This window comes from Malaya genurostris, chromosome 1 (genome assembly GCF_030247185.1).
Source record: "Malaya genurostris strain Urasoe2022 chromosome 1, Malgen_1.1, whole genome shotgun sequence".
NCBI lineage: Eukaryota > Metazoa > Arthropoda > Insecta > Diptera > Culicidae > Malaya > Malaya genurostris.
In genome coordinates, this window is record NC_080570.1 from 92,742,572 (window position 1) to 92,769,249 (window position 26,678).

The 26,678-nt window shown below is 35.1% G+C and overlaps 1 protein-coding gene across 1 annotated transcript in view; it reads right to left on the reverse strand.

The window, feature by feature from the left end:
* Positions 1 to 443: 443 nt before the first annotated feature.
* Positions 444 to 26,678, reverse strand: part of LOC131440740 (TWiK family of potassium channels protein 7) — a 50,694-nt gene continuing 24,459 nt past the window's right edge. Inside the window, exons 2-7 of the mRNA XM_058612270.1 lie at positions 5,203 to 5,364; positions 5,021 to 5,144; positions 1,302 to 1,469; positions 969 to 1,166; positions 798 to 913; positions 444 to 738 (exon numbers count right to left, since the gene is read on the reverse strand). Coding sequence (XP_058468253.1) covers positions 469 to 738; positions 798 to 913; positions 969 to 1,166; positions 1,302 to 1,469; positions 5,021 to 5,144; positions 5,203 to 5,364 — 1,038 coding nt within the window. The 3' untranslated portion in view covers positions 444 to 468. The remainder of the gene's footprint in view (positions 739 to 797; positions 914 to 968; positions 1,167 to 1,301; positions 1,470 to 5,020; positions 5,145 to 5,202; positions 5,365 to 26,678) is intronic.

Consider the following 26,678-nt stretch of genomic DNA (forward strand, 5'->3'; position numbering starts at 1 on the left):
AACGAGTTCTGATTGGCTGGTGCTGACATGGATCAAATCAGACAGGGGTTTCAATAGTGCACTATTGAAACACTTCAATGTTGTTGCAATACACGTTCAAGTTGAAAAATGTCGAATCTATTGGTAGTTAGATTATAAGATACTTTCTAGAGATCACTGAGCTACGAGCTTTCAAAATACGAGAAAGGCAAACACGCGTCATGAGTTTTTCTTTTTGATACTCGTTGATATGAAACATTTCAGAAGTTTAATTTTGAATTATTTGAGATTATGGCATACAACAGAAAATTTCAGATATTCACGATGAAAAACTTTGCACTCTCTCAGAAGGTCAATTTTTCGAAAGGTGCCCCATAGTAAAGTAAGTCCAAATAAAAAGATTCGTATTGGTTGCTGTTGATATTAATTAGATACAAAGCCTTCTCATTAGTTTCCAAAAAGATCGGCAATTTTTTTTATAGTTTGTTATTATACCGAAGACTCGTAAATTACAATTTGAACCACTTCGGGTGGATCCTTGCTTAGCTGTTTCTCTTTTATGTCCTGTAAAATTGCGTTCGTTATTGCTTCTAGAGCTGCCATTTGATTGGGATCACCCTTTTTGCTACCATGGCGTCGTGGCATCGATACTACAGTTAACACACGCCTTAGATCGTTTTGCAGTGCTGTAACGTCTATTCCAGTACCTGCCGATTCCCCTAATCGACGCAAAGTATCAGCAAGTGGTCCGGAAAGAGCCTTCATCAAGAAATGAAATTGATTAGTTTTTACCTATTTATTTTTGGAAGATTAATCACCTGAAGCTTATGCCAGCTTTGAGCATACTGCCGCCGAACAAGTTCGATGATAGTCGAAGTTAAGGCAAGTCCAACCAGAATGTATAACGTGCACAGTAACATGTAATTAGGTTTGCCTACATAAAAAGCATTTAATTGTTTATATTTTTTAATGAAAAATGTAAAACTCACTTGGAACTAAGTCGCCAAATCCAATGGTAGTCATGGTGATAAAACAAAAATAGTATCCATCGAAAAAATTCCAATCATCTTCCCATAATAGCAGAAGCCCAGTTCCTGCAGCTAAATAGACCCCAAGAAAACCTACGGCACCGACTGCATAGAGCCATTTTTTATCAGACATTTTTATTCCGACATCTGGACAAAATCCTGAAAATGATATATAAATGATCAAAACAAAGTCTCTAACGTATGTAAATTCCCGAACATATCAATGCTCGAAAAGTGAGAGCTACGTATATAAGCGAAAGTACAAATATTGTGGAATGCAGCAAAATAATTTACTTGCGAAAGGAAGTATAGTCTTCCAGTGCCGTCCCACGGTAGATACAGCTGTTGCAAATAAACGACCCCAGTCGGCAATTACGGTCAATGTTAGTGGGATTCCTATGAGTGCATAAAGTATGCAGAAGATGCGTCCTCCTAGAGTTACAGGCACGATGTTACCGTATCCTGCGGATAGAAGAAATATTTTATGATATTGTTACTTTGTGAGTAATAGCTTGATAAGGTAAACACCATTGGGGTAGACAACAATCATAACGTCACTCTAATCGTCTAGTTTTTAATAAAAATGTGATTTTTGTTTCTGCAAGAATCCAAAAATGTCAAACTTAGATCTTAATGAAAGGTAGTATGTCCCCATTGGTTTTAATCAATAATCGGCTCTAGGATGCTACGCTACGACATGCCAGTATTTTCGGAGTCGAAACAATACCATGCATTTTTTTCTGAATACGTTTATTTCATAAGCCAATATACATTAGTTTTCCTTTGCCGTAGTATCCACCATGTATAGTACTTTAAACCTAATACATTTCGGATACAATCACAACGGTTAGTATTTAATGAAACATATTACTACTAGTTTCCTTAAATATTATATTAGTATTTCGGTATTTATTAGTTTATTTACTCAAAACTGTTTTTATCAAACGATTCGTTGCTATGAACTTCATTGAAGATAAAAACTGGTTTTTATCCACAGGGCGGTGAAATGATCATTTAGGGGTACGCCAAATTTTGTACTAGAAAACATAACCTTTTTTATTATTTTTACGTTTCGTCTTTGACTCATCAGTGCAGAGCAGTTCAAATTGTACTGCTTAGTGCTAAACACGGCAGTTCAACTTGAACCGCTAAGCAGACGTAAAGTTTCTGATGTTTACAGAACACTTTTTGTTTTGCAACGGAATGCAATGTCTTTTCTGACGTGCCGAACGAAAACGTGTTTTCGACTATTTCTGGCCGATACAGGGTTGGTCATTTAGGGGTTAGCCAAATTTTGTGCTAGGGCACATAACGGTGAAATGATGCCTTTCAATAGCAACTTATGGACTATAGGACCTTTCAATTGTGCCTAAGTTTGTAAAAATCGATAAGTCCATTTCTGAGAAAAATGAGTGATTTCCGTTTTAGAGTTTTTGACCACTATTTCTAGCAACAAGAACAAAAAACTGGGCACCGTTATAACCGAAGTTGGTTCGTTCGGTAAGTAACTAATATAGCATACAAATTAAAACAGTTTTTAGTAGAAGAATTTAGAAGAATTTCACCTTTTTTCATCGCCGCTCTAAATGACAATTTTAAACACATTATGATTCCGGAACCTTAAGTTGGATCCGGATGAGATTCAATAGTAAACTATGGGACTATAAGAGTTTTTAGTTGAGACTTTGAGTTTGTGAAAATCGGCCAAGCCATCTCCGAGAAAAATTTTAAATTATTTGACACATACACACACATTCTTGGTCCACTAGCCTCCAGTTCGGTAACTCCTATCCCTACCTACAGGTAATACAGGTTGGGATACGAGCAACCCTTGCGGAGATCGGGTAATTAACCCCGGTGGAAGCTTTTGTCGTATGCTGGGGCAGAAGGTGTGGAAAAGCGGACATTGAGCGGCTACCTTCGACCAAAGCTGTGGCACAACGAACGTCCTGAGGGCTGGCTTCGTAGGGTGGCAGTAAATTGAGAATTAAAGGCTGTTTTTTCAACTACAGCATCATTAACGTGCGCTATTCACACGGAGAGGGTAGTCTCCTCATGTAGAGACATCCACAAAACTACCTGGAGATCACTTGACGAACAGACCGAAAACCAAATCGACCACGTTTTGATCGATGGAAAAATTTTCTCGGACATCGACAATGTTCGCACCTGCCGCAGTGCGAATATAGATTCGGACCACTACTTGGTTGCTATATGCATGCGCTCAAAACTTTCGACGGTGGGTACCATAGGTTGAAACCGAACGTCGCAATTCATTATCGAGTCGCTCCAAGATGCTAGATTAGCTCAAGATTACGCGCAGCAGTTGGCAGTGGAACTACCAACAGAAGAGCAGCTTGGCGCAGCTACTCTTGAAGAAGACATCCGTATAGGTAGCATTGCATCATCAACACTAGGCATGGCGGCTCTGAATGTAAGAAATAACTGGTTCGACAACGATTGTGAACAGTTAGTGACCGAGAAGAATGCAGCTAGTGCAAGAAAGCTACAACACCGGACGAGAGCAAACAAGGAGCGATACAGACAGGCCCGGAATAGATTAAACTCGGTGTCCCGTAGGAAGACCGAGATCGCGAAGCGATGGAACAGCTGTTCCGTGCTTATGACACAAGCAAGTTCTACGAGAAGGTGAGCCGTTCGCACAGAGACCATATGCCACAGGCCCATATGTGCAAGGACACCAACGTGAATCTTCTCACGAATAACTGTGTGAGTGATCGAAAGGTAGCGGCAGTATTTCGACGAGTACCTCAAGGGCGATGTGGCGCAAAACGAAATGGCGGGACGGTAACTAACTTGGGAACGCGTGCGGAGGACGATAGACTGCCGGTCCCAGACCTCCAACCAGTGGAGAAGGAGGTAGACCGATTGAAAAATAATAAGTCCGCTGGTGTTGACCAACTACCAAGCGAGCTTATTAAAACACAGTGGCAATGCATTAATAAAAGCACTGCACTAGGTCATTACCAAGATCTGGGAGGACGAGATTTTACCAGAGAAATGGATGGAAGGAATCGTGTGTCCCATCACTGAAGGTATGTTTAGGACACTATAAACATTCGGATCCCAAGAACTCGGAAACGTCGCCTTTCATGAAGGCTACTAGGGTTCGATTACCAAATTCGTAGAGTCTCTGACCCTAGAGACGAATGACCACTAGACTAAAACTACTATACCAGAAATGAAAAAACACAAGAATTCCAAGGAGTCGAAACGTTCACTGCGTCGGAGTATCACAATTGACTGATTATTGTTTCCAACAAATGCACCGGATATAGATATAGTAGATTTATACTTTTATACAACCTGTTCGTAAAGGGAAGTTTACATTGAAGTTCAACATTCACGGCCTAACAGTTATCATTTGTTTTGCTGTGTTTCAGAGAGTAAACATAGAGATTTTAAGAATCAAAAATCATTGATCGTTATGTCAAGGTACCATTTTGTCTGCTTCTAAAATTAAACTTTCCTTAAAAGAGATTGTTGTCGTAAAGGCATTTATTGTGGGTAGACTGACTTATAGTATCTTTGCACAGTTCGAAAAATTTTTGTGATTTTACATCTTATAAAATGCACATAAATGGAGCATAGTATTTCATACAAATTTGTATTCGAGAACATGTAAAATTGATTTGATTTAAAAATTACATGTCTTGAATTCGAATGAAATAAAAAATAAAAGATCGATAGCAGCAGCGCGACTTGAACCGAGAAACATTAGATCACAAGCACATCGGCTACTTGACTGGACCGCAGAGCTCATATCTGTTCATTGAGTAATTGATACATATAAATCCATACTGCGGCACTTGGTGGCCGAGGGCAAATTACACTTGGAGCAAGTAAAATTCTGTGCGAGTGGAATATTGCGTTATTTGAAAAATTAAGTAGTTGTGAATTGTATCGTTTGTAGAATTCTGCCACCTGTAAAACTAATTGTTTCTTTCTGTGTGGAAACAATGACAGTCATTGAAAATTTATTCATAGTATACCTATTGTAGTAAGAACTGTAGATGCAAAAAACACTGCCTGTAAAATACTCCATTTTTCTGATTCCACCGGGAAGTTTGTTTCCACATCTATCGATATTCCTCCTTGTGCGGCATCTTGTACGATCTGTTTAAGAAAAAGTGTTTGATATACTCACATATGTAGAGAATTAACGCTCAAGTACCTTTTCGTATTTCTGTAGTTCTAGTGAAAGTAGCACTTCCAGGTTTCGTATGTCAGTGTTGTTAACAACTGAATAAATAAATTCTACTCGCTGCTCAATAATTGATTCTCGCAATCCTCTGGTTCTGGACAGTTCAGCAGGAAGCTCCAGTTCTCTAAATACCTTTAAAAAATAAAAGTTATTTTAGGTTTATTATCGAAAAACAATATTGCATGAAAATAATACAAACAGTTTCATTAACCCTACTACTGATGATTCCTTCAAAATTGCAACACGTGAAATGCATGTATAATGAATAACGAGTCAATCGGTTAATTGAGGCACAACGATTTACAATTCAAATCATGATTTAAACAGCTACGTCTGGTAATATTTTGTTTTCCATTTTGCTAATAGAAATAAATGTGCTCACTACAATATGTTTATTTTTTCGAAATTATTGCGAACATATAATTTTTCAAAAAAGTTTATAATGTAAAATCGATATACTGGTATTAACTTCGTTAGGTGCAAATATACAATATTTATTGTGAGGTTAATGTTCATGAGCGCCTTAAAATGTTATTTCTATAATTTTGCAGTTGGCTAAAGTCAGCTTCGTTAAGAATTTGAACACAAAACGGATTAGTTTTCTTTCAAGATTTTAATAACAAAACTGCTATACAATTTAATACAATTAACATTTATTGAATGGTTTCAATTGACATGTTTTTACAATTGATGGTCAAATTGAACTTTTTTTTAGTTGGATTCATAGAGGTAAATGCAAATATTCACAATCTCAGATTACTGTGACTGTTGACACTTGAATGAAAATACAGATCCATATGGCAGATACTTGATATCGTAGCTTCATTATATAACGGTATATTACATTAAACACTCATCACCCCGTGATACCGGAACCGGAAGTCGGATCTGAATAAAATTAAGAAAATCCATGTGACTTTACTCCTTTGATCAAATGGACACACAAGCATTGCTCACGAGCTAAACGTACTGTCATTGAGGTCGGATTTAAAAGCTTGTTAGGGTAAAGTGTTATAATATGTCCCTTTTAAGAAAATATTGAGATATTTCTACATCTATATATATATATATATATATATATATATATATATATATATATATATATATATATATATATATATATATATATATATATATATATATATATATATATATATATATATATATATATATATATATATATATATATATATATATATATATATATATATATATATATATATATATATATATATATATATATATACAGGGTGATTTTTTAAGAGCTTGAGAACTTTTTTAAACAATAAAACGCATAAAATTTGCAAAATCTCATCGGTTCTTTATTTTAAACGTTAGATTGGTACATGACATTTACTTTTTGAAGATAATTTCATTTAAATGTTGACCGCGGCTGCGTCTTAGGTGGTCCATTCGGAAAATCCGCTTTTTTATCGACAAATTTTGTTCAGCGATGAGGCTCATTTCTGGTTGAATGGCTACGTAAATAAGCAAAATTGCCGCATTTGGAGTGAAGAGCAACCAGAAGCCGTTCAAGAACTGCCCATGCATCCCGAAAAATGCACTGTTTGGTGTGGTTTGTACGCTGGTGGAATCATTGGACCGTATTTTTTCAAAGATGCTGTTGGACGCAACGTTACAGTGAATGGCGATCGCTATCGTTCGATGCTAACAAACTTTTTGTTGCCAAAAATGGAAGAACTGAACTTGGTTGACATGTGGTTTCAACAAGATGGCGCTACATGCCACACAGCTCGCGATTCTATGGCCATTTTGAGGGAAAACTTCGGAGAACAATTCATCTCAAGAAATGGACCGGTAAGTTGGCCACCAAGATCATGCGATTTGACGCCTTTAGACTATTTTTTTGTGGGGCTACGTCAAGTCTAAAGTCTACAGAAATAAGCCAGTAACTATTCCAGCTTTGGAAGACAACATTTCCGAAGAAATTCGGGCTATTCCGGCCGAAATGCTCGAAAAAGTTGCCCAAAATTGGACTTTCCGAATGGACCACCTAAGACGCAGCCGCGGTCAACATTTAAATGAAATTATCTTCAAAAAGTAAATGTCATGTACCAATCTAACGTTTAAAATAAAGAACCGATGAGATTTTGCAAATTTTATGCGTTTTATTGTTTAAAAAAGTTCTCAAGCTCTTAAAAAATCACCCTGTATATATATATATATATATATATATATATATATATATATATATATATATATATATATATATATATATATATATATATATATATATATATATATATATATATATATATATATATATATATATATATATATATATATATATATATATATATATATATATATATATATATATATATATATATATATATATATATATATATATATATATATATATATATATATATGTATAAATGCAGAGGTCATTCTTTGTAACCGCATCACGGAAGAACGAATGGACGGTTTTACACAATTCTTTTTTGTTTGATTAGTTTCTACCCCCGCCGGGTTCGTACATAAAAAAATTTGGGAAATTTAAGTTATTTTGTATGGAAAATGGAATTTTCCGTTGATAAAGTCGTCAATGATTGCTAAATCTACGATTGATGTTTGGCGCGCAACGAGTGTCATAAGTGTTTGGTCGTTGAAGATAAGAATACTAGATCGTTGAAAAAATTGTTTGGCGCGCAACGAGTAGTTTTGTGTGGAGATTTCACATGCATGCATGTACATGTACTTGATCCATGCGATTTGTCATTTCGAGCCACGTGCTTAATTGGGTATCGAAGTTATTTCTTGAAAAATTACAGGATGGCGGAATGCACATGACTGTTTTAACTGACCCAGGGTACCCAGTGAAATTTGTAGACCCGCATAAGTCCGATCATCGGTCCGATTATCGGACCGATTGAGCACGATATGGGGCCGATCGTAGCGCTTCGATCGGTCCGTCATCGGACAATTCTGCACCATTTGCATCAACCGCGTCGATCTGAAAAAGCTTTATGTTTACATTATGTATCGCTATAGAAACAGAGCGAGGGAACATCAAACAAGGCATTTTCGAGCCGACGTCTCCCCGATAGGGTGTGAAATACATTCGTTTGTTTCGATCATAGAGGCTTTGAACTTATGGTCATTCGCCTCTTAGGGCCAGAAAAACTCTGGCCCTATGTTCGGGGTTGAAAATCCAACCCCGATATACCACATCCCCTGAGTATCAGACATCCGCTCTCTGCTTTGGTATTTCTTCACTCTTTTGTTCTGCCGATACACTATGTAAGCTCGAAACGCAATCAAAAGCTTTCTTGCACGATGCGTCCGATGTTCGGATTTACTGGGTAGTTTCATTAAACATACACTTTTCACGAAACTGTGTTGGGTCCGCACTTAGCAACGGGGGTTTGAGCAAACCTGATATAAAAACCAGGTTCGAAACTGACTCGATTTTCAGTCCAACAACGTTGAAACTAGGTTCGAACTCACTTTGAACAAACGGTTTGACAAAAGTTGGGGTGAATACGACATAAATGAATTAATGGCGGAATGCATATGGCTGTATGACCGCTGTACTGTCCATACTTGCATATCAGTCCCATATGGAAAATCGACATGTCGAGAAAAAGACGATAAAAATTTTATTTCCAATTTTTGGATTTATTGTACTACCTAATGCTAAATCATGGTATTATTACATGAAATATCGGTAACACACCTTTGCTATTCCAATATTGCAACAAATAAAATTATTGAAATTTGCACTGAATGGGACTGATATGAGTTGATACTTTCACATTTTACTGAACAATTCCTCAACTTTTAATGCAATTTCTAGAAGTATATTGAGGATAAATTGCATTCCTAAAGCTAACTCAAAATTGGCGAAAATCGATAAGGGACTAATATGCGAGTATGAACAGTGTAGGCAAAAGCAAAAGGTCTGATATCGTTTACACGTTAAAGGATTGTGTTTACACGCAAAAGCAAAAGGTCTGATATCGTTTACACGTTAAAGGATTGTGTGTGATGAAGTCAGATGAATTATAATTTTTTTTAGTGAATCAATGAAAAGATTGAGCTGTACACGGAGAACCCGCAGATCACAAAATTACAATATTGCAATTGTTGTTTCACGCCCTGGTTGTTTCAACTAAAATGTTGTTGATTTAACTAACATATCTGTTGATTTTGACATAACCATTCAGGTAACCAAAATTGTTGTATTCAAATGCTGTCACTTGGCGCAGAACGAAGACAGCGAAAGGCAGAACAAAATCCTCTTCATTTCACCAGAAGCGTTTCATATTGAAAATTTTCAATGGTAAATTAGCGTCATTTATGTTAGTTACGTAGTGGTCGTTTTACGTAAGTGAAAGTATGCAGAAGAATATAACAGTTAATTGTAAAACAAGTTTTCCATGTGTTAAATAGATATTCCTACAGTATAAATGTTTTAATTTCATCTGAGAGTAATGTATTCTAGGACAGTTCATGTCAATGTTATTGAAACCGCTTAACGCTTCAAAATTTGCTGCTAAAGTGAAGTGGTACTATTTGTATTTTCTTGAAAGTGTATCTGTAGTATTAGGTTTACCAGCGAGCCATTCTGCAAGTGAAGGAAAAATTTCCTAATTCCCTGTGACCATTTTTCTGGTGAGTTCACTTTTGAGAATTGTAATCCTTTGGCTCATTTCCATATCCTTTGTGAGTTTAGTGATAAAGATATAAGCAGTTAATTAGATAAAATTTCGTTGTTCAAGCAGTGAACGATTAGCTGCCCTCGAAGAGGCTAACAGTAAAAAATATTTATTGCAATTGGCGTTTTAAGTTCAAATAACTGAATAATTGGTTGAAACAACTGAGACATTTTTTTTGCTTTCATGCATACAAGTAACTTTGCTGGGATTGTGTCTTTGCTCAATTGTGCTTGGCATTGCTCAACTGAAACGTTTCATTACTTGTTGGGTGTCGTTGCTAAGCTGCCAGCACGATAAATCATGACAGATTAGTTAAAACAACAATCGATTAGTTGTACCAAATTTTAACCAATCAAAATCAGAAAAACAACTAATATTTTAGTTGTTTTGCGATCGCTGGCTTTTCCGTGTAGAAGCTCTAAAGGCAAACTAAGAAATTTTTCTTTCATTTTGCTTTCCAATTAATTAGACTACACTAAGCGCACATAATAAGTGACAATTAGATCAATGTTCAAGATGATTACAATAATGGATTGAGACTGCAATTTTATATTCCATGTTCTGTGAAGTTTTTTTCTAATTGGTAAGATCAATACCAAATTGAAATTTAAGCGTCGTCTCTCCAAGCAACCAAAAGTTCTACAGTGCCTGAAAAATATTCACTTTGTTAGAGTTAAACGCACAGAAAAAGTTCTGAGGATACTTTCTCGCTGTTTAAAAACTGTATTAGGAACTGCTTCAAAGTTTGTTCTGTTGCGTCGGGTGAACATTCAAGTATGCGCAATTCCTTAAAAACGAACTCTTCAGAATGCTTTGTGTATTACTAAAGCCAAATCCTTTTAACGAACTTTTGGTTACTTGGGCTAAATACTAATTGTAAATATATTCTTCTCTACCGAATGAACAACTCTAGAAGATAAACTCTTTAATTAGAGATGAGAATCAGTGCATTTGCTCGATTTTTGCCTCACAGAAGTATTTCACATTAATTTTTTGTGGTATTTCTTTTCGGGCTAAAGCAAATGTGTGTCAAATTCCGTTGATTGTAGGTTAAGTAATCAAAAAAATAATGGAGAGAAACGTCAACCACTTAGTCGTTTAAAAATTCTGATGTACGAAAACATAAACTCGAAAAAATTTTTGGGCGAGACGAAGTTCGACGGGTCAGCTAGTGTATTAATTATTTTCTTCGAGAATGTGGGTATTTGATTGCAACACAACTGAGAAACATTTTTTTCTATGATTCTGCGAGAAGTGATTATTTAAAAAAATATATTTTTTAAAACGATCATATTCTCAGTTTCCTCTTTTGCCTTGAACATAATGCTCCAGCAGCCGTATAAAATGCCCCATAACAAATCAGTGGTATGTTCCACAATAATATACATTATACCCCACAGCTGTAATGCATTATATTCCTTGAATTGCAACAATACAAAACCCTCCTTAATCCATATGGTGGTTTGATAATATATTTCTCTTGCCATTGAAATAATTTAATAGCCTCATTAAAAAATTTGTACGATTCTATCCTCGACCATTAGTATTGTGCGCTTTTCAAATAACATAACCAAATAGCTTTCAAGCGAATATGTAGAAATCGATTTGTTTAATTTCGAGAAGTTTTGGTACATTACATTCTTCTATTATAACTTCAACACAGCAAGTGACAACCATTTGATTTTCGAACTTCATCAAAAATTCAATAGTAGCATTCAAACGAGCCTAGAAATCGTCTAAGACATCATTGAGAAAATTTTGCAATAAAAAACCATCTTTTTCTTTTGGCGATTATGTCACGTATACCATTATATCTCCGAAACATAAAGTGACAGCTATTTGAGATTTAAACTTGAACAATGATCTAATAGCAGCATTAAATCAAATCTAAGCCAGACTCAGCCATCTCTTAGAAAATTGAGCTTAGAAAATAACAGCGCTTATTGTCGTTTACGTCACTAATATCATTATATCTCCGCAAATGGAAATGCCAGCCATTTAATCGTTGAACTCGATTCACAATTTAGTAGTAGCTTTCAAAAGAGCCTAGTCTTGTTAAAATCGACACAACCATATCTGAGAAAACTTAGCGGTAGAAAAACGCGCTTTGTTGCTTACGTCATTTATACCGTTATATCTCCGGAACCAGAAGTGCCAACCATTTGATCATCATTAATAATCCACACTTCAATGGTAGCTTTCAAACGAGTTTAAATTTGTTGAAATCGTTTAACGTTTAATGTTTTAACCATCTGTAAGAAAATTGAGCGTAAAAAACAACGCGGTATATCTGTTACGTCACTTTTACCATTATATCTACGGAATATATGGTTGAAGTCGGTTCTACCATCTCGGGAAATTGAGATATAAAAATTTCGTTGTAAGGTCTATACACACAGGTGTGTTTCGATCTCGTCGAGCTGAGTCGAATAGTATATAACACTATCTTTTTATAGAGAAAGATAAAACGAGACTTGTGAAGGGAACTTGTATTCATCGGGTGATACTGATCGCGCTTCCATATTTTCGCACCAATCCAGCTGTATTGATGCTTTGTTTAGTGTTTATATAACCTACTAGAGATCTTTCCATTAGATTGCAAAACTATCCAAAATAAATACGAACTATAAAGTCTGCGTTTGAAATTTTTTTCTAGAAAAGACATGAAAAAACGAAAAGTCGGTAATATTGGGAGCGTTATTGCAAATGTAATACGTAACGTGAATGTAAGGACAGTGAGGACATCTCATCCGTAATGTTGACATCAAGTCAACAAGAGACATCCGAAGCGTTAGTAGTTTACTAGAGCCAAATCAATCTAAACTCTAGACTTATTCAGACTAATAAACTGTTTTCATTCCAAATGAATATCATCTATCCCACATAGTCCCTCTTAAACTTTCAAAGCTTTGATACAAAGCTTATATGTGGGAGGGGATTGTGATTGCATTCTGGTGAAGCATTTTGCACCATCGCAAAGTGGTTCGAATCAATAAAAACGTGGACATAAATCAGTAGCTGCCAAACCGCTCTTTTAATGCATATACTTGCTTTTAAGAAAATATTTACAAATATATACCGCGAAATTTGATTATATCCCTAATTGTTCATGGCCTACTTTGACTAAAAATATAACCATAACTTTTTTTTTTAAGAGATAGAAAATTTTTTTCTTCTGCAAAGTTTTAGAACTATTGAAAATAATTTACTTTGTCAAATATACCAAGAGTCTATGTTGCACCGTTTCGGATATACAAAGCGTTTTTATGGCAGTCCCCTTAAAATCAGTTTTTTTTATTTATAACTTGTTTCAAGTTAGTTTTTTGTGCATACTTTATTTGGAATAATTGAAGAAAATAAAAAATCTCTTATTTTTGTTGAAGGTAGTGCATAGGTTTGTTCTTTCCTGGCAAAGTTATTCAACACTTTACCTTTTTTGCCTTTGATAAAACCTTACACCGAAGCGAAATATGCAACTCTATGCAGCTGATTTTTACAAAATTTATAGGAAAAGATATGCCCAATACTATAAAAAAATTTGAGTGGAACTCGATGGAACTTTTTTTTAGGCCTCTTCAAAGTTAGTTTAAATTATTGAATTATCACAACCCTCTTAAAACTAATTTTTTTAATCATAACTTGTTTCAAGTTATGTTTTTATACATACTTTGTTTAGAACAATTGTAGAAAATATAAAATCCTATAATTTTGTAGAAGGTAATCCATAGGTTTATTCTTTTCTGGAAAAGTTATACATCATTTTACCTATTTTTACCTAGGAAACCTTGTACTGAAGCGAAATATGCAACTTAATGCAGCAAACTTTTACAATACTTATAGGAAAATATATTCCTAATCCAATTTATTTTCTAATGAGAATATCTTGAGTACAATTCGTGTGACTCATTTTCACTATGACAATGCTGAAACCATGAACGGATAAGAAATGGAGGGCGTCATGCGTCTGCTATTTCTGTAACTCACTTTTGCAGTGAGCGTGGAGATGTGCAATTCGCTCCTGAGCTATTCCAGTGAATCGAATCTTCAAAGTGAGCTGATAGCTCACAGTTCTTTTTAAAAGAACCGCAGCTCACCAGTTCACCGCACTGGTAAGCAGGGATGCCAGGTTCACTGATTAATCTGTGTTTCTCAGATTTTCAACCTTTTGCACAGATTCAAAAAATGGTACAGATTTCTGAAAATAGTCACAGTTGAGCACCAAAAATTACAGAGCGGTAGGAAATAGTGAGACCTTACCAAAATAATTCCGATCAGTTATTATGGAAACGGGGAAACGTTCACAGACAAGTTTTTGGCTTGATCACAGACTTTTGAAAAAATTACCTGGCATCCTAGCTGGTAAGGTGGAAACAAGCTACGAACTGAACGGATCTTCGGCTCATGAAGAGCGAGTTATAAATGAATTGTTAAAGTTCTTTAACAGATTGAATGAGCCATTGTCAATAAGAAATCTTACCTCTCACTCAGTAGGCTAAGGTACATTCAGTGATGCAACTTTTGCAGATATTCTCAAATATGACATAATAAAAATTCGCAGACAAGTTAGTTCGCATAGCATTGTTCTCTGTACATCAAAGATTTCGATCGGAGTAATCGGACTTTTTGTTAATTTTTCCATTTTTTTGAATATGTGTTGAACTTTTGATAATTTTTCGGATTTTCAATATTTGAAACTAACTTTGAAAAGGCCTAAAAAAATTGCATCGAGTTCCACTTAGATTTTTTTTTCTGATATTGTTAATTGTCAAAAAGTAAACAAAATAAAAATCAAAAAACTGTTTTTAAAATAAAGTGAATATATATCAAAAAATATTTTTTTACATTATTTATATCTTCAGCAAAAATACTTCAAATGTCTTTTTCTTCAAAATGAGATAGAAAAAACATTTTCTTTGTGAAAAAAAAATTATTTTTATTTGAAATTGGTACTACCCCCTTAACAAAAATTAAGGTGCCGCTTTCTAAAGAAGCGTAACATAATCTTGTAAAACTTCTTCGAAGACACGTTAGCTTAAAAATCAGTGAAAGTCAGTACATACTTTTGACCGTCTTTTTCCAGTTTTGGACCACTGTGCATCGTCTTGATTGACAACCGATTTACTGCAAAAACAACTAGATTGCGGGAATAGTTACTTCAAAGTAGGCACGGGGGATTCTAGAAAGATGATACCGACGAGTTTCCCAATGCGCTTGCAAGTGCCGTACGTAGAGCTACAAAACTACAAATGTGCCCACCGAAGTCTCAGTACTGCTGTATCTACACCATCCATGATGTTCCTGTCGATACCTCCTGTCGAACTGTCGCAAAATTCATTTAATGTTAGTGACACCTGCGTATCACTTCCGGTGAAACCCTTAACGAGTTAACACGTCGTATCGTGTTAGTGCGGTGAAAATTCGAGTATTTCGCGAGAAAGAAAGGATTTTCATCCGTACTTCGGTGACTCCACGTTGTCACATAGCGAGGGTTTCACTTGTAGTCCAGTGAAAAGAAAGTCCATTGGACTATAAACGAAAGCTAACTGGCAATATAGCTAAATCGCTGTGCCATCAATCGGCGTCATCAAGTGAGGTGACGCCACCAGAAGTGAAGAAGAAGAAGAAGACACCTGCGTATGAAAAATAAATTTAAGAAAAAACGATTCTGAGCTTTTACCTTTTCACCCCATGGCCATTTTCGCCCCGGTCTCCGTTAGTCTTGTTATTTTTTGTCATAGTGATGATATAATTTGTGGAAAAGTATGGTAAAAGGTACTGAAAGCATGTGTAGTTAGTAATATCCAATTTTTTATTAGCAATTCTTCTTCATTGTTTTGAACGTTGCAGAAGGATGCTTACCATAGTATCATGGCTTCCCAGATGGGGCTGAATTTACCAGCAACCAACTTGACTGCGGATCGCACACATTTTTATTCCGCGTGCAAATATATCCGTACACACTGCATCCGAGTGCGTTATTGAGACGTCAAATTACTCAATTGGTAGATTCTATATTGTATTGTGTAGTATTGAAAAGGTATGCAATTTTTTCCACTTTCCACTGAACAAATCCACATAAGAGTTTCGCAACTCGATTTTTTGCCTTTCCCATATAGAAAGGTTGTTCAATCACTGTGAAAACCGACTTTTGAACCGAGGCCCGGAGGGCCGAGTGTCATATACCATTTGACTCAGTTCGTCGAGTACGCAAAATGTCTGTGTGTGTATGTGCGTATGCGTGTATGACACGTTTTTTTGCACTAACTTTTCTCAGAGATGGGTAACTTTGAAAGGCCTAAAACTTAGATTCAAATGAAAGGTCATGTGGTCCTATAAAAAATTCCTGAATATTATTTGGATCCGACTTCCGGTTCGGGAGTTATGGGGTAAAATGTGCAAAAAAAACTAAAAGGATCAGCCCCATGGGGTTGTTCGAACCATTGATGTGGAACAAGGCAACCAAAATTTCTAATGATCTACAATAAAAAAAAGTTCAATCAATCCGAACCAACACATTATTTGAATATAAACACGAGAAAAGGTTTTGAGTGCAAATGACAGTTTCTCTTTGTTTACTTTCTCTTTCGAGTATTACGGTCCAATCAGCAATCTTCCCATCTAACACTTCACATAGGATTGTAGCAAAAACCATCAACTTTCGATATACACTGTAGAATTTGTTGGAAATAACTGGAATTTGCCGTAATAATAAAAAGAGAAAGTAAACCAAGAGAAACTGTCTTTTGCACTTGGGACCTTTTCTAATGTTCATCGAGATTTGTCTTGATTTGCATTTGTTTTATAACCGACGAAATTGCACCATTATCCCAAATGTATGCAATTATATCTTTGTACATACTTGCGATTTCGATAATTAAGCTTTTCTTCGCCAAGCTTGTGTTCAAGTTTTTTATGCAAGCAGTTTTTTTAGCGTTAAGTTTCTCTACCATTCTGCGATTTCGGTTGAAGCGATAAACTATTTCTCATTATCAATCGAGTTCATCTAATATAAATTAGAAATTAATCTTAAGCACTCAAAATTTATCCAGAGGTAGTTGTCAATTTCTCATGGGGAAACGACATAACATGGAATTCCGAGCTTGCATGACACAAGATCAGAGCATACCAATCAAGGGCTGAGGCCAGTGTGTGTTTCACGCTTCAAATCTGATTTTCTCAGGAACGGTGACGAATATAAAAAAACCCAACCTCCAATCTCTTTGAAAATTAGTTTAGATTATTCTGTGAAATTTTCAGAATGATTGTTTGACTTTAGCGGTCGGGAAAGTTTTATTTCTGAAGAAAAAATTGCATAGCTGAAAACGGCAACTTTCAACTTGTTCATTGAATATCTCGCCTTCAAAAGCATGGATCAAAAATCTATCCTGACAATGTTTAGATAATTTAGTTTGGAGGCGATTAATGCTTAAAAACATATATGTTGTCGTGATAAAAATAAGTGAATGTTATTTTTGTAATGGTAAGTCCATTTCTATGGCGGCACCTGGTAACGTAACGAAACATTAGAGAGAAATAAAATCGGCTCAGCAAGGCTGCCAAACAAGCGGTAGCTTTATTGAATTTTATGTGATGTACCCGGCCACATCGAGAGTTATTTTACACATTTACGAGAGAGCATGGAGAGAAATGTAATACGCACAGCGAGCAACGCGGTTTCACGCTAACAACTTGCCTCAGCCCTTAAAGCTTCAAATCGTTTTATGACGCGTTTTTGTCTTGCACTCTAGCAACAACCTACCTCTAGCATGCTATGAGTAGAACTGAAACGTTAGCTTTAATTTCGCTTCTATTTATAGATTCGCGTGCTTCCAACAGCTTCGCTTTTGCATCGATTGACCAATCAGAGCGATGCTTTCTCTTTGATACATCGCTTACTCCTTCAAAACCGTCGTCTATGGCAGGGAAATCCGGTATGTCAAAGATTTTTAGCAACCGAATAGGACATTGCTTGCTACTAATCAAAATTTCAATTAAATATAATTGAAAATACGTGGCTTGATACATTCAAATCGAAACGTAGAAATATTTCCTATCAAATGATGAAATAATATTAATAATTGATACAAAATAGACTGAGCTGTAAGTGTTTAAAACCTGACCACATTTCTACGTGTAGTTTTTCTTGAGTTTCTGATTTGCACCACTATATAGAAAATAAAGATGTGTTCCACATCAAAAGAAAATATGTGTTCTAACTTTTCTCATAGATAGCGCGACCGATTTTCACAAACTTAGGTTCAAATGAAAGGTCCTGTGGTTTACTTTCGTGCCGAACGTAAACGAGCTTCGGCTTAAGCTGGCCGATTTAGGATTGAACAATAAATAGTTTCACTCTTCCTTTCTAGCAATTGGAACGCGAAACATACGTAAACAAATACAATGACAGTTTCTTATAGTTCTTTGTATCACTAAGATTGAGATTTTTGTAGAATCCAAGTTTTCAGGAAAAATTGTAGGATTATTAAGCATTTATTTCTAGGAGAGATAAACTTGATTTGTTTACTTTTATAAGATTAGCCCTACTTTGAAAAACAGCTGAAATTACATACATATTATCGAGACGAATGATGTAATTTTCTATCAATAATAAAAGGAAAGAGCTATGACTCAGCTTTTTCCACATAACAAGCTAACAAATATCATTCCAAAACATACTATTTTCATTGGCATATGGTACCCTCGTTTGCAGTACAATGTCAACGTCGTTTATCTTACTGTTACAAGCGATGCTATGTGATGTTATTGGCGAAAGGCGAGCTGGGAATATAGTTTATAAGTAAAAATGCATCCCAAGGGAGTTTATTTCTTACATAACAGAATAGAATGTGAGAGAGCGTCAGCACATCAAACGAATTGAATACACACAGTTCTCGACACTGTTTCCCTTTCCTTTATCATCTTTATTGGCTTCACTGTGTTTCGATGATTCTGTCCATCGTTAGTTTGTGTTTGTTGTGTTTTGATGATTTGTCTCATTCTGATAATGTTTGACATAGTTCGTTTATGTTTTGTTCAATAAACTTGCATGCTTAGGATGAATTTATCACGTTTCATATTCGACTCGAGAGTGCATAGCAGCTCATTATTGAACCACTATCTCTCTTGGCAGTTCAACATAGAACGCTTGGTATACGGAGCAAAATCTGTCTTAAGTTAGCAACTTTTTCACATTTTATATATTATGCCAAATTTATCACTCACTGGTTAAAAGTCCAGCACAATTACGTGAGTGCGTTTGACACTTGTCGATTTTAACACAACTAATACGATGTCTTTGAAAAAGCTTAAACTCTAAATGGATTGCAGGTCTGTTGATAATATGTCAAATTGCATTGTTTTTTTACTTACCTACTTATGTTGATGTTTGATATTTTACGATTCGATATTATTTATACTTTAGAATTTAGAAGATATTTCGACGATTAAGGAAATTGGTTATGCGCTGAATGGCATTTGTGTGTCTAAAATTATTATCGTTTTATATTTCATGTGAAGACATAGCAAATTGTGGTGACCGTAGGTCGATTTAGGTTTAGTGTATTGTCCCCAGATTTACATGGGACTTCACAGATTTCGAGAATATTCCGTTAAGGTTTTTTCATCGAATGCACGCGTCACAAGTGGTAAACATTATTGTTTTGTCATGAGTGGCTCAAATTTTGCATAAGAGGACTAAGCAAAAATACCTTGAGAAAAAAACGCTTAAAATTCAAATATCTCAAAATATGTTTGTATTTTTGATTTTTTTTTATTTTGGATATGTATTAATAGCTCAAAGTAAAATACTGTCCAATTTTTAGAATGAAGAAATAATATTTGAAAATGTTCCAATTTTTCAAAATAATGTCAATTTTTGAAAATCAGTTCAAACATAAAAATGTTTATTTAATATTTTTCAACAAAACTTTATGAATGAACGCAAAATTTCCAATTAAAAAGATGTTAATCTATATTGCTATATGTTCTCGAGATACAGCAGCTTTGAAAAAAATCGGGAAATTTTGTTTGTACATTTTTGGATGATCTTTGAATCTTTTCGCTTGTAAAAATACAATCAGACCTGCCTAACGACCTATTCCATGTATCATCCAAACCATACTCCTTAACGTTTGACGATATCTGGTATAGTTGGTTTATGGTACTCGTCCATTCGGATTGTTAACGTATAAGCATTTTTTTTTAAAAAAGAGTAAACAAATTGTTAAGCAAAAGCTTGTATTCATAATCGTTTATTTATGTTTAAGAAAATATTTAAATGCGTAAAGCCCATAAATCTCATATACATCAAATATACATTTACTCATTCTAGAATACTATCGGATACAAACCATTTCTTCAAAATTTAATGGGAACTTCAAATCAGGGGTGGAAATAAGCAAATTATTTGATTCACAGTAAATAAAAATAGTCAGTATTATCTCTTCATATCACATATATATTGTAGATATTATAATGAATTTTTAAATGAATGATTTTTGATAAGATAAATTTTGGTTTTACTTAGATTTTAAAAACGTCTTCAATCTCATTTCTCACAATTTTAAACATAATCACAATTTTAGTTTTGTTACCCAATTTTTTAATTCACGGTGTTCGGTTTTTTGAATAACAATCGGAAATCTTGATTCACATTTTCATGCGCAAAATGCGCTTATTTCCACCACTGCTTTAAAGTACATTTAAACTAGAATGGTTTGGTCTGCAACTTTTTGCAACCTATTGAAATGATTAGGTACGAAATATGATCGTTTTTTATATAAAACTTTCCAACCCTATTCAAAAAAAGTCATGGAGCTTTGAAGTTTTCTAATATTTTACGTATCTTTACAAAATCTAACACTCTGCTGAGCATACCATTTCCCTAGAAGTAATGTGAAAAAAATTAGAATGAGAAAACTGATTATTTGAAACCTTTTAGTAATACTATAGAACAATGAGTTAACGGTTATAGTAAGCGAAACATTTTCTTCAGCAAAGTTTGCAGAAATTACTATGACTATAATATTGTCTAAGACAAAAACCTTTTATCTGCCTCCAGAGAAAAGGTAATTTTTCTATTTGTCTTCACACATGTGCTGGAACATGGTAGTTCACTTCCGCAAACCGCGCCAATAACCCCTAACATACAACTTTGTCCAACCCCTACAACTGTGACCAACAAAAAATCCAATATTTCGGAGCAATATAATTAATATTCGTACTAATGTACGATATTTTAAGTATTTCTGAGCATGTTGTAAAATTGATCAAACAACGTATTGTTAGATATTTTTACTATAAATGATAGACTTTAGTAAGTTTTACATTGAATAACTTGTTCAAAGCATAATGTTTTTGACAATGTAACACAATAATTTTCTTTCAAACGTCCTTTACCAAAAGGTTGAGCGAAACTTGGAAGGTCGACAATATTCGATTGTATTATAAGACTAAGACAGCCGCATTTAAAAAAATCCAACATTATTGTACCATAAGCTCAATCATCATCATTAACAATCGAAATTAATCATAACTGCTAATGAGTTTTATTTTGATTTAACATCCAATTCCGAAATTGTTGAGTATGATTAGCGAAGGTTATATTATATGTTTTTTATAAATTATACGTCACGACAGAGCAAAACCAAAACTATCCAAAATGTTTTATCATGCAGTAAAAAGCATTCAAGCGAAGAGGTTGTGTTTCGATTATACTGCTCGTGAGTTAACGACTGCAGGTAGTTAAAACTGCTTGTGGTAATTGCCAAGGCAATCTCTAATGTTAATAGAGATTAAATTCAAGTTGTTGTTAACGATTTGAAACAGGCAAACGATATTGTAACCTGTAAATTATTTGCTGTTCAATATAAAGTTTAAAAATGGATTTAGTCGTTTTAAAAACTCCATGCTTACTCGAGTGCAAGCAATTGTACTCAGCATCTATTGTCGATGGAATTAAGTCTTATCGTCCCTCAGATTCATTTCGAGTAACATTTGCCGGATCTGCGTTGCCTAACCATGTCTATATCGATAAAATTCGTCTTCCTGTTCGGCTTTTCATACCGCATGTTATGAATTGCACGAACTGTAAAAAATTCGGGCATACAGCTACTTACTGTAGTAATAAGTCCAAATGTATCAAATGTCAAGGGCCTCATAAGGATAATCTTTGCGATAAAGATGTTGAAAAATGTGTTTATTGTGTGGAGAGTCCTCATGATCTTTCAGTATGCGCTGCATTTAAGTTGCGTAAAGACAAAATGAAGCATTCTTTAAAAGCACGGTCTAAGCGCACATATGCAGAAATGCTTAAAACGATCATTGATGACCACCCTTTGGAAACCGAAAACGGTTTTTCAAATCTTGCGGAGCCAAAGGAATCTGACTCTGATGAAAATAGTGAAGATACCTCGTTTGTCACTCCTCAAGGGTCTGTTAAGAGGAGATTACCAAACCACAAAATACCAAAAAAGACACCTAAAATTACACCTTCAAAAAAAAGATCCATGTGTCAAATCAAAAAAGCCGAATTTAAAACCAAAAACTGTGCCTCCCCTAAATGGCCAAACCTGCATCAGCCAGAAATAGTCGAAAACACGTTTTCGTTCGGCACGTCAGATAAGACATTGCACTCCGTTGCAAAACAAAAAGTGTTCTGTAAGTAGCAGAAACTTTACGTCTGCTTAGCGGTTCAATTTGAACTGAAATTGTCGAAGCCCTTCCTGTTCCACGTTTGATTTTAGGAGATTTCAATTTGCACGGAATGATGTGGAGTTTCGTTTACAATGATAGCAGATCATCTCTAATATATAATATGTGCGACAATTTTAGCATGACGGTATTAAATAAGGGTAGCATGACACGGATCCCAACACCTCCATTAGATTTATCTCTTTGCTCGACTAGATTGCACCTGGAAAGTATTTCCTGATTTACACGGTAGAGATTATTTACCAATCATCATCTCAATTAGTAGTAACAAAGGTATTGCTAATTCAGTTAATATTCTACATGGTTTGACAAAGAGCTCCCCCCACTTGAAGAATATGTTTTCCTCGTTTGTTCGATTCTGGAGGCCGCAGAACAAGCACAAACCAAACGATTGCTTGGTCCATCGTCTAACAGAAGGCCTCCAAATTCTTGGTGGGACAAAGAGTGCTCAGATACTAAACACGTGAAACAAAATGCTTTCAATACGTTTTTAAAGCGAGGAGGAGGAACTCCTCAGAATTTTGAAAAATTATTGACTTTAGAAACCAAGTACAAGAGCATACTTCGGGCCAAGAAATGTTTTCATCGTTCCGCTGCAAACTCTCATATTATCAAACTGGAGCGAATTCAGTATCGTTGTTTGCGAATTGCTTTAGGCTGCATGCATTCGACACATACAATGAGTCTTGAAGCTCTGGCGGGAGTTCTTCCATTGAAAGATCGTTTTTGAGAGCTTTCATCGCGACTGCTAATAAGATGTGAGGTACTGAATCCCCTGGTTATTATTAACCTCGAAAGGCTAGTTGAGCTTCAATCTCAAACAAGATTCATGACAGTATATTTTAACCATATGTCACAGGAAATCGACCCATCAAGCTATATTCCTATCCGTGGTAGCCTCCTAAATGTCCCTGACTCAACTTTATTTTTCGACACATCCATGCAGCGCGAAGTGCGTGGAATCCCGGAACACCTCGATGGAAATCCCAAAAATATTTACCAGTAAGTTCAGGCATATTGACTCTGAGAAAATATTTTACACGGACGGATCACGAATTGAAGAGGCTACTGGGTTTGGTATGTTAAACAACAATGTTTCAACTTCATTTAGGCTTCAAGAACCTGTATCTGTTTATATAGCAGAGTTAGCAGTTCATTATAGCTTGAGTATAATCGTCACATTATCTCCAAACCATTATTCCATTATTTTCTCTTCACAGATAGTGAGATGCAATTGAAGCCATTCGCTCAAACGCTGCTGCAAATATGAACAGTTTTCTTGTGCAAAATAAAACAGTGCCTGAACTTCATATTAAATAATAGTTATCAAATCACAATAGTTTGGGTCCCGGTTCATTGCTCCATTCCAGGCAATGAAAGAGACGATAGTTTAGCCAAACGTGGTGCTATTGAGGGTGAAATTTATGAGAGACCGATTGCTTTCAACGAATTCTATAGCGCGTCCCGCTAAAGAACACTTGCCAGCTGGCAAGCTTCTTGGGATAAAGATGATCTGGGTCGGTGGATGAACTCAATTATTCTTAAAATATCGACAAAGGCATGGTTCAGCGGACTGGATGTGAGTAGGGACTTCATTCGTGTGATGTCCTGACTCATGTCCAATCACTACACATTAGACGCACATCTTCTTTGAATTGGACTTTCCGAGACTAATCATTGTGCTTGTGGCGAAGGTTATCGCGATATTGATCATGTCATTTGGACATACGTGGAGTATCATGATGTCAGATCTCAACTAATACACTGAAGTCTTTTTTTATGCGAATTTACGTACCGCATAACAAAACCGCATAAAAAAAACCGCATAACTCTGAAAATTCGCATAAAAAAAACCGCATAACTCTGAAAATTCGCATAAAAAAAGTCGCGTAAAAAAAACCGCATAAAAAAGTCGCGTAAAAAACCGCATAAAAAAAGACCTCAGTGTAAATTCCTTGCGTACCCAAGGTAGACTATCCAATGTCCCAGTTCGCGATATTCTTGCTTGTCGCGACTTTCCTTATATGAAACTTCTTTATCATTTCAGTAAGTCCATTGGAGTTCCAATTTAAATTTTTTTATGTTAGACTGTTTTCTCTTCCATGAGTTCGGCTATTGGTCGCTATCGTATATTGAATAAAAGTGATGAACTGATACAAACAAACTTTAAATATTTATAAGATCATGTACAAAATGAATGTATTTTATTTAATGTAATTTATAATAGCAAATCGCTTGATAAAAACAGTGTTTAGATTAACTAATGGATACCAAAATACTAATATGATATTCGAAATGTATTATGTTTAAAGTACTATGTATTGCGGATGCCACGGCGAAGAAAAACTTATGTATATTGCCTATGAAATATACATATTTATGGAAAAAATGTTCTAGGCTTTATAGACCTGTATACACTGAAAATCATTTTTACCTATTTTTGAGGAGAAATCTCTCATTGTCGAGCTCTTCTATAAGCCAGCCAAAATTAGGTCGTTATCTACTTGAACTTTGACTTGATCGTAAAAAATGAGTAGCGTGCTTTGTTATGACATTTGGGTAAACTAACATTTACCTAAATTTTGAGGTCATCACTCCTTACCTAAAATTGAGAAGATGCACTTTTGTTGACTTTGGGCTGGTTTTGACCCAAAATTAGGTAGCGGCTGGTAAGGGTATACATCTTTGAGAAAGGCATCATTGTACCAATACAATAATGCGAAATATTGTGTCATTGCGGAGTGGGATTAGGTTTGTTGAATTCTACCGTGACGTAATTTGTTTTTTAACACACACACACACATTCCCTGTAGTTCCGAAATCGAATGTCGGATACGAATTAGACTCAGCATCAGTCTATGGATACATAACACCTTTCATTGTCACTAAGTTTGCGGGAAACCGTGTAGCCATCTCTGAGAAAGTCAGTAACATTATTTGACACATACATACATACATACATACATACATACATACATACATACATATATACATACATACATGCATACATATATACATACAAACATACATACATACATACATACATACATACATACATACATACATACATACATACATACATACATACATACACACATACATACATACATACATACATACATACATACATACATACATTCATACATACATAATTACAAACATTGACGTTACTCATTACATTTCAACATAAAAATAATTCAATGTAGTTTACATAAAATGTACGATGGTACGTCAATTGTCTATAAATCGCGTCTTGGGTCTGTTAAAAATGGCTAAGTGTATATCTTGGTATTTCAAAATAACGTAAAATAATTCGTGATGTATTTAAATAACTGATGTAATAATACTATACTATAATAATTAGGATTTAGAATAGTTTACCGGGTTTTGAAAGATTATGAAATTTTACGAGTGAGCAGTAGTTTGTACGCTTATTGATGGATATTGAATCATTTCAAAAGTTATCCACAATGGGAGACTACGCTGTAATCCTGAAGTAGTTTGTTCTAAATTATTCTCAATAGTTTTCTAAAAATAGTTACAGCGCATTTCACTTGCTTGTATTCTGACCGTCAAAGTACAGTAATTGCCGCACCTACTTATGCATTGATTTATAACCTCTTATTATCACATCTGATATCGCTTGTGTACATACGGACTAGCAAGTGAGAGAAGATCATTCACAATTATTTTTAGTTTTCTACACACCACTTTAAACAGGCCAATTTGGTCGCCTGTTAAATGATTCACTTCCTTCAACGCCGCCGCTGGAAGCCAATGTTGATCATCATAACCACTTTCCGTGCTCATTGACGAGATTGCTCTTTTTAAAGAAATGAATATTTTCATATGTTTAAGCGTCACGATCGCAATGTTACTGGTTTTATCGTGACTGCTTTATTTTTTTTTTATAGTTTTTCGAATATTTTGTTTGGTTTATGAAAAAGATTGAACTGATCTAGACTTTTCAATTGAATGTGTCAATCTCTGTGAATGAGACAAAATATTTTCCTACTTAACAATCAAATCAGTTTTGCTCAAGCTTTCAAATTA